The sequence below is a fragment of the Gymnoscopelus braueri genome (assembly GCF_963280865.1).
Source record: "Gymnoscopelus braueri genome assembly, chromosome: 10".
NCBI classification, from domain to species: domain Eukaryota; kingdom Metazoa; phylum Chordata; class Actinopteri; order Myctophiformes; family Myctophidae; genus Gymnoscopelus; species Gymnoscopelus braueri.
Window position 1 is genome coordinate 21,641,940 of NC_137611.1, and position 9,918 is coordinate 21,651,857.

The window sequence follows — 9,918 nt, forward strand, 5'->3', positions numbered from 1 at the left end:
ATTATCATTACATGGCTACCGACCGTATACAACCACCTGATGAAAGCCTGAATAAAGAACTACATTTACTGGTTAAATGGGTAAAACAGGAGGGTCAGATGATGTTGAATCTGTAATTAATACTGATTTCTGAACATAGATTTTAGGGTTAAAGTGAGGAATAATAATGTATACTGTATCTTCAAAACTGCAATGCAATCAGATCATCCGGATGGAACAGTGCTGCCCTCTAGAGTATATTAAAGGGCCTTGCTTCTAAGAACACTTCTAGTACATTTTGCATCACACTCCTATTTTCTACATGATGACCCAGGCATAATACTCTTTCTATTACCAATCTTATGTTGATAATGCTCAATGCTACACTCAGGAAGCTGAATAAGAAGAAGGCTTACGGTTACTACAGGAGGCCTGTAGTAATAGTAAGCACAATGACTCATTAACCAGACTAAATATTGATTGCCATTGATTTTTGACGACCTTGGCGCAGAAATGAAGTGGTGTTTGTTGTTTTCAGGTCATGGATGAGTAACATGCCGTCATGCTACTATTCACGGTCAACTCTCTAGTTCTGACAAAGGGCCAACATGTCCCTGACCAATCCTAAGACCCCAGTAGGCTAAGTCCACAGTAAGTTGACGTCTCATAACAGAAGACTAAAGTTAATGAATTACATGTAATGTCAGTTAGTTTTGATGGAATTTTGCAACAACCAAAACGAAAGAAATAAAGAAAACAGGTATTCACCGCCTTCAAATAGCAACATTTTAGGTTCTTTGGACCAAAGAAAACATTAGCATTTCACAAATAATTCAGTTAATAATTCAACTTTTTATTATTGTATCAAAAATATGGTATTTACAATACAAATGCTTGTATGCTGAGAGTCAATGTGACTCATGTCATGTGCATTCTGTTCCAACAAATAACCTCTTCAACTGAGTGGAAATATGTGAGGACTCAATCGTCTTAAATCCCTCCAACCACATTTCAACATGTTTCTCTCTGAGCCATTCTCGCCATTCATTCGGATGAGTTCGTCTGAGATCCTATGGCGGGCACGGGGACAAACCTTCCTTTCGCTTGTTCTCTTGGGCTGGCTGACTTTGTATTTAGGACAGAAATTCCACTAAGAAGTATTACAGCTGACTCAATATTCTGTGTGACTGCCTTTAATCTTAGCCCTACAGAGATTTGACAGTTCCAGGAAAATGTTCTCTTCCCTATCTTTCCATGCCTTAATACCGTATGTACGTACATCACAGCTGTCCACGTGTCCCTCTGCCATGGTGGGACTGTGCTGTGCATGTTAATTAGGGTGTTTCTTGCATGCATCATGATTATGGATTCCCCGGCTGCGGATCAAGGGGTTTCCATGGTCTATTATACTGTAGTTGTTATTGTCCTTCCAAATCTGTCTATCTATCTATCTGTCTGTCTGTCTCTCTCTCTCTCCCTGTCTCTCTCAAACAACCCAACTGGTTGAGTCAGATGGCCACCCATGCAGGTTCTGCTCAAGGTTCCATCCTGTTAAAGGGGAGTTTTTTTCTGTCATTTTCTTCCTAAAGAGTATCGTCTTGACATGCTCTATATGTAAAGTGTCATGAGATGTTGTGATCATGTTGTGATTTGGCGCTATGTAGTCTAGATAAAACTTGACTTGACTACTCTTAGTCAAGTTAGGGTCATTTACGTTGATCTTTGACAATGTCAGTTCAGATAAAGTTGCCTGTGTCAGGAGTTGTGGAAACGGCAGGGCGTCGGGCCGATGCAGGGCCGATGGACATCTGGGCATGGCGAAGGGAGTAGGCCGTCCTCCGGCTCGGCCGCCACTGGATGCCCCTCCTGCGCTCCGAGCGCCCCTTTGGCCTGATGTGTGTGTACCTCCCGTTCAAGTTGGTGTCCCCGCAGGCATTGAACCACCAGCCGCCTGGGGAAGGGACATAAGTACAGGCACAAGCTTGGTCAGTATCATGTACAGTACTGTACAGTACCTTCACTGCAAAGCATCACATTTAATGACTTTTACTGCAGTGTTCAGTACGGGTAGGAAGGTAAAAATGTAATAATAAAAAAACTACAACTATATTTTTACATTTTCTCTCCAATTTAGTCGTTTAGGACGTTTAGGACCCCCATGTTTGTATGCTAGGCCGCTATGCGGCCCTCACACCTACGTAGCACTGCCGATCCGACCGATAAGTCCGAGTCATGGCTTTGTCAGAATATCCATTGTACCCATCAGTCTGAGTCCCTTTTGTGCCCATATATGGAGATCTCTGTATCTGTCTGTCTACCTGTGTCCATTGTATGCCCATATAAGGAGGTATCTGTATCTCTCTGTATACCTGTGTCCCCTTTATGCCCATATATGGAGATCCCTGATGTCATCAGTATATGCCCATATATTGGCATGCCCATATATGGGCATATCAGTTAGATCGGCGGTTCTGGGTAACTGGATATTCATATATGCCTATATATGGACATATCGGTCGGATTCTGGGCACCCGCATATCCAAACGACTCATGATATGCCCCTCATGATACAGCCATGTCACTCACTGAAAATAGTTAGCATTATTTTTGGTGAGGGACACAGTCGTAAGACAAGGTTCAAGGAGTTTAAGGGTTCTTTATTCTGTTAGGACTTGTGTACATATAAGTACGTAAGAGTAAAAATCCTTGTTGCCCGTTGTTCATGTTACTTTGCATGATACATTATTTTGTCTACCTGTGTAGTCCAGTGCGCAGTTGGAGTCCTGGTGGTTGTCATTGTCCCTGTCCTTGGTGGAGAACATCATGCCCGTGTGGTTGATCATGGCGTCGGGCAGGTCCCCGGACGGCTGCGTCAGGTGGATGGTGTAGTTACTGTCGGGGCCCTCCAGAGAGAAGCTGTACTCAATGAAGCGTGTGCCTTGTTTCCAGTCCTCCAGCTGGATGTGGAGGAGACGGTCTCCATTAGACGCCAGGGAGTAGATCTTCTTCAGACCCAGCCAAAACTCACCTGTAATAACAAAAGGTTAATTTCAATGTATTTGTTATTCATGGTTAGAACCTTGTGTCATATACTAGAAAATAATCAAATGAAACTTTTATCTTCTGGCTGCTCACCATGAAACTCCCCGAATCCGTTTTCATATCCTTCCCAGGTCTGATCAAAGTTCACTGACCCGTCCTTCCTCCTCTGAATGACTGTTGAACCACCATCTGAATGGAGAGAAGAAAAGGACAGACCAACTTTATGACTTCACTTAAACAGTGATTAATTCTTAACCACTTAAACCATATAGGCCTATATCCCATTGACCGGGATCCCCAGAGGTCTCTCCTTGGACCCTTCCCTTTTTTCCCTATCTCTCTACACACCAATCTCTTCACCAAAAATAGCCAATTTACAAGTGTGTCGCGACGTGAGCTTGTAGACCTGTCATACTTATATGACATGCCCAGAATCGGGTTCAAATGATTAACTACTTAAACCCAAGCAACCGTATTGTGGGGAAGGCTTCGCAGAGAAATTGCTATTTTCAGCTAAAGCTTTCCCCACAATAACAGAAAGCAGAAAATACACTGGTATAAAGCCCTGAGGAACACCGGTCAAACAGGGTTTAACCCATTCAATCCGGGAACACATTTGTGTCATTTTAGGTTTCTTTGGCTATTAAAAAATAGCAGATATACAAGCTCATATTTGAATATATTTTTTTTAAAGCAAACATTTGTAACTGTCAAATGTCTCAACAAATGTCTTCATTGTTCTGAAAAACTATTGTTGCTATATCAGTGGTGCTAAAACATTTTATTGTCAAGGACCCCCCAAAATGATATGGTTTTGGCCACCGATCCCCATCAAAATATGTTGTTCCCAGGGACCCCCCAGGGCCCAGAAGCAAAGATGTGAATTAAAAATGTGGTTTCCAAAAAATGTGCGGCACCTATATCTGCTATTTTTGAATAGCCAAAGAAATCGAAAAAATGACACAGATGCGTTCCCGGTCTTAATAGATTAAGTGTTCAAAGTGTGATATTGACTGTATTTTGTGAGGTTTCACCTTGGGTCATATCACAGTAGACCATGAAAGGTGGATGTCCTTCGGGCCTGATGGCATAGACACCGCTCACTCGCTCACCTCTGTTGAACAGATCGCTGCAGTCTGACGGTAGACTCACTAGACACGTAACAAACACAAATTCTGACTAGTTTAGACTTTAGAGCATGGAAGAGATTCATCCTAAAAATCAAGCCCACAAAATAAGCCAACAATTATTTAACTGTGGACTCCTGTTGTCACTCAATGCTTTTTAGGGAGAATGCTTTCTGAATTAACTTACCATTAATTTGTGAACTGTTTGTTGACAGAAAAGGAGTCAGGGTGGGTGTTTCAGAGACGTAGATGTCAGTCATCCTCTCTACAGTCTCTTGGACAAGTGTGTTGGCAGTGAGCTGGAGACGATAATTGTTATAGGACCACAACACTTTAGTTAATGGCCATTTTTACTGACATGAACAATTCTCTAAATTTAAAGCAGAGTTTCATCATTTTGTCTTAGAGTTGCTCAGCAAAAGCAAAGCCTTTCCAAACTCTCTCACGCTTTTTTGTTTTCATTGAGCTTTGAGGAAAATGCGATCCTTTATTATGACATAAGCTAATTTAATTGTCTGAGGTGGCAGGACAAAAAAATATATAATTTATTTTCGACCATTTTATTCTGCTAAATGACTAAATTGTAATCATGCATTTGGAATCTAATAATATTAAGAAGCCACATGATAATGACAACGGGGAGAACAAATCATGGAAAATGGGTATTAAAAAAAAATTAGCTGGCTAACCCAGAAGCCTCTTTTGGACGAGGAGTGCAACACATTGCGAGCTTATAGATCGGTTATTTTTGCTGTTTTAGACCATTTTAGTATAAAGTATAAAGAGGGGCTTTAGTGGTTAAGCATAAGCACCATAATGCTTAATAAAATAATGAGTATACCTTCTCCTCCAGGATATTGATTTTCAGTTTCTGGTGGTTAAGTTGTTCACTCTGTTCCTTTACAGCTCTCAGCAGGTCAATGATGCTCTGCTCCTGAGTGTGACTCAACTCCTGATCGATACACAAAGAAAGACATGTTAAATAAACACTAGCAAGACTATTGAAATAGGGTCAGTAATTATACTATGGGTAAAAACAACATCACAGATCTATACAATGTATACATTTTTTAGATGATGGGTTTTACAATAAATGGACCAAATAAAATAAAAAATCAACTTTGTTTAATTGTATCCCGATCCATATTTTAACCTTATATCAGCAGAGGAGCTGCCAACCTAAGAATTCACTTTCAGTTGGTTTAAATAGAGACTTTAGCGTCAAAACGGTTATTTCAGAGGCAAAAGGATGTCAGCATTAAAAAGAAATCAAGAATCACAGACTCAAGATTCTCCTCTGCTTTGTTTTTTAGTTCACCAACGTTTCGGCAACAACTGTTTTCATCAGCCCAGATATTTATTTTTGTTTAAGCTCCACTAGTCTGTGCTCTCTACAACTTTGGGTGTGTGTGCGGAATTCTGCTTTCCTGCAGTAAATGCTGTTCCTCGTGATGGCAGTGACTCACCCTCAGGGCGGTGATCTCTTCCAGCTGTTGGTTGCTCACCATGCCCTGCGACAGGCTTCTCACCCTCTGCTCCAGGCCTCCCACCGTGTTCTGCAGCTGCTTGCGCTCCTGTAGGATGTTGTCCACCTTGGAGCTGATCTCCAAAGACTGGTTCTTCAGCTGGTCGTTGTTGGCCTTCAGCACCACCGTGGTCTTCTTCAGCTCCTCTTCCTCCTCCTTTATCTCACTGGCCATATTGGACAGCTGGTTGAAGTAATAGTCAAAGTTGTTGAGCTTCTGGAAGATGTCGTTGATCTGTCCCTTGGTCTTGTGGACAAACTCCCGGAGGCTCTGGCCCAGCTGGAGGAGGCCAGTCGCCAGGAGGCGCACGTCGTCGAGGGCTGCGAAGCGGGAGCGAGTTTCGGCAGGAGCCTCGGGCTGCAGGGGAAGAGGCTCCGCTGAGGTCCCACAGAGGACAGAGGCCCAAGCAGCCATGATGACAAACACGAGAGTTAGAGTCAGCTTCATTGTTGGATGTGATTCTGCTTCAGCTTCAAAAGCTCTGTGGTGTTGTCACCGAGACAGCCTCTGTTCCTCTCTGTGTAAAGGACACCGCTGGACAAAGACCCTGGGCTTTTTATACGCTGGCTGGACCGATTTCAATCATTAACCCGTCCGATCGGTCACATCTGTTTTTAGGATGTGGCTTCCTGCCTGCCCTGCCAGTGACCTAAGGGCTGAACATATTACACACTGGGCCCAACCTGTGCACCGGGGCCCACTGGTGGCCTGTGAGGATATTGCAAGTGGGCCCCAAATAATTGACAAAACACTTTAAGACTTTATTGATAATAAAATTAATATATTTTATACATGTTTTGGTATTCTTTCTTTAAAACATTTGTTGTGATACTGATAGGAACTTACAGTATACTATGTTAGTTCCATTGATTAAAGCCGTAATACAATCAATTGATTGATTATTCAAATAAACATGCTCTGAAAATGGGTACAAATGGGTAAACATTTTGGGAGTGATCGCTTAAGCAGCATTTAAAACCTTTTAAAAAGTCTGTGTCTTGTTTCTGGTGATTATCCTAGATGCCTCTGACTGTTTGAACTTGACCAATGCACTACACTCCAATATGGCTCTCGGTAATTGTTTGTCAGTGCTATGTTATGTAACTGATTATGTTATGTAACTGGTTTATTTTCCAAACTCAATAATGACCCAGTTTACACCAGTATTGATTAGGAAGCTTGACGTTACAACAGTTTTGCTTCTGAATTTCTTTGTCTCGTTGTTATTTTGGTCAGAGAAGGACCAATGGCAAATGTGAAGAGCCCTCCTCTTCACTTACAAAGCACTAACATGCCCCCCCCTCAACTTTTCCGCCAAGGCGCCCTTGGGGGGAACTGGGCCACAAGGCCATCGACAATTTACTAAAATGAAATGTATAGGTTTAGGTCAAATATGCCCCTCCTCTGTATTTACAGCAGTGGTTCTCAAACCCTGGGGCTGGGTTTGACATGCAAATACATGCACATACTGTACTTTAGGTAACAGACTGTAAATCCTGTATGATAAAATGTCTACAGGTGTGGCTGGCCTAGCGGTCCGGGCACCTGCGGGCTCTAATGTAGCCTGACCGCTTGTCGAAGGGTTTGAGTCCCGACGGCCTTTGCTGCGTGTCACTCCCCATTTCTCTCTCCCCGTTTCCTGTCTAACTTCACTTCACTATATCAATAAAGGCATAAAAAGCCCAAAAATAAATCGTTAACTCTTTGAATGCCAATGACGAGATTTGCGGCATATCTTTAAGGCAAACTTTCCCCCCCCCCGATTCTACGAGAGTCGGATACGTCTTTTAAAGCGATCAGGGGAAAATCGCTGGCAGTGCCTTAGCAAACAATATTTTATTTCTGCCAGTCAAAGAGTAAAAAATAAAATAAAAATGTGGTTGCCAAACCTATTCTGGAGCAGAGCCCACTTGAACATCTTGAAAGCAAAAGGAAGCATTGTCGGCCGTGTTAAGTGCATGGGTGGGATCTTGACTTCGCTGAAAATCTTGCTCTCCTTTCAACCAATTAAGATACAGGCTAAAACTGACAGGCTCAACAACTTTGCTGGACAGGTTGGGCTCAGCATTAACACCTCCAAAACGCCAGTGATGTATGTAAACTCTATCCCCACAACATGCATCCTTAAAGGTTAAAGGTGACCCACTTGAGTTTGTGTAAGACTTCACCTACCTGGGCAGCCTCATCAGTAAGGACAGAATAGTCCAAAAAGACATCAAAGCAAGGTTGAGAAAGGCTCAGGATGCCTTCTACCAACTCCGTTCCACCTGGAGGTCTAAGCATTAAGCAATACAGCCTTAAAACGAAGATGCTCCTACATAACAGCAATGTCAAATCTGTTCTGCTGTATGGTTCAGAGAGCTGGCAAGTGGCCAAATCGGCCAAATGTTTCACAATGGATGCCTCAGACGAATATGCCAGATCTTTTGACCAACCAAAATCTCCAACCATCAAATGTGCAAGAAAACAGGTAGCCGGGGCATCCCCAAGAAAATCCCACACAGATGTCTGAGATGGCTATGACATATGCTGAGACTGGAGCAGGACTGGATCACAAATGATGGACACCACCAGGCAAAAGAAAACCTGGAGGGCCCAAAACCACCTGGCGCAGAACTGTGACACAAGAGGCGCAGCATGCTGCCAAGGACCGAAATTAAGAGGGTTAAGTAAGTAACTAAGTATTCATTCATCCATGAGTTGAGTTGATGAACTTCTCTACTCTCTGTTAAATGTTAACAGGCTATACTTGAGATGAACCTCTGAGTGTGGACACTCGGCAAACAAGCACACACAGCCCTCACCTCACCTCTGACTCCAGCTGGGGGCCCATGAGGCTACGCTCTGCATGTGCTACTGGTACTTTTATCAAGCCAAATGTGAAATTGGACCATCATTCTAGGTCGACGGAACAGGCAGCATGTAAGGCCTTGTTGAGTGTAAATGGGGGCGTGTGTTTGATCAGGTGGAGCACAAAAGCGGCGTGTGTTTGATCAAAGGTGGATGAGGGGGAGTGAGGCATGTGGGTAGGCTACTGTTTGCGCGTGCGTTCATTTGTCAACTATTTTTCTTTGATCGAGTGACGATCGACTATACTATTTGCTGTACTCACAAAATCTGTGCCAAGGGAGATTTATCCAATGGTTATTGCCTGTTAATAATCGAAAGGACATTGCCTTTATCAAGTAAATGTCTCATTCTGGCCAGAGAAATAAAGTTGGAAAGTTGGTTTCAGTTGGATGAGCAGAACAATATTATAAGGATATTCTGAAGTTTATCTTCAGGCCACATAACTTGTCACAACAATGATATGTAACAAAAAATTACGTTGGACCACACAATAGTCGGACATTACAGCAGTTGTCTTGTTTTAATAAAAGTACAGTTCAATGTAAATTCTTCAGTGTTCCAGGCTTCTGATATTTGAGTGAACACAGTTGTTAAAGGTCTGTGACCTTCTGGTCAACAGGAGGTTCCAGATTCATAGGTCAATGTTACATGACTACCTGCTACAGTACATACAGTAGTGTGTAGCCTATTGTCCCCCAGCCTGCAGTCAAAATGGCTAGCAGTTATTGTTACATAACGGACATTGAATGGGGAAGAGGTTTGCGGTGAGAGACTATTGGATGCAATAAATATGTAATTATAACATAATCCTTTCCATCTGTTTTGTATGAGACATACTGTAAATAAAAACTAACATGTAACTTTGAGTCTCAAAGTGCCGACTTTTCTTAATGACCCACTAAAGAAAGACCCCTCATTTAATATTAATAATTGGCTACAGTTCAAGTTAACCACAACGATGAAGTCATTATGTACCTTGTATCTCCATAATACAACTTTGTATTATTTTTCGCAGATTAATGCCCTACTTCATCGTACAAGAGTGTCAAGAAAAAGTAGTGAAAATAGCTGATTTAAGTCTGCTATTTTTTACTATTTTAGACAAATATTTAAACTGAAAGTGAAAGTGGTTACGTGAGTCTGTGGGTTTTACATATTTTGAACCAATGAAAAGTATTAAGAAGAGCTTGTGTGACTAAATAATAACTGCATTGGATCAATTGGAGCACAGGTTCTTTTCCCCCATTTCCTGAAAAGTAACGGTTTTTGGACATACCGTAAATGGTTTTCAATCCGACAGCAACGAAGAGCATTTTCAGGGAAAATTCTTGATTGATTGATTGATTGATGTACTTTATTTAGTAAGACATGAGAACAACAGTACATGGAAGTAC

At 42.1% G+C, this 9,918-nt stretch overlaps 1 protein-coding gene across 1 annotated transcript; it reads right to left on the minus strand.

Moving 5' to 3' along the window:
* Nucleotides 1–1,696: 1,696 nt before the first annotated feature.
* Nucleotides 1,697–6,150, minus strand: LOC308093442 (angiopoietin-related protein 3-like). The gene is made up of 7 exons (XM_080439780.1): nt 5,615–6,150; nt 4,990–5,100; nt 4,336–4,447; nt 4,056–4,172; nt 3,115–3,210; nt 2,735–3,007; nt 1,697–1,930 (listed from the first exon to the last, which is right to left on the minus strand). Exons 1-7 carry the CDS (start codon nt 6,119–6,121, stop codon nt 1,716–1,718), a joined length of 1,431 nt encoding a protein of 476 aa, XP_080295906.1. The 5' UTR covers nt 6,122–6,150; the 3' UTR covers nt 1,697–1,715.
* Nucleotides 6,151–9,918: the final 3,768 nt, after the last annotated feature.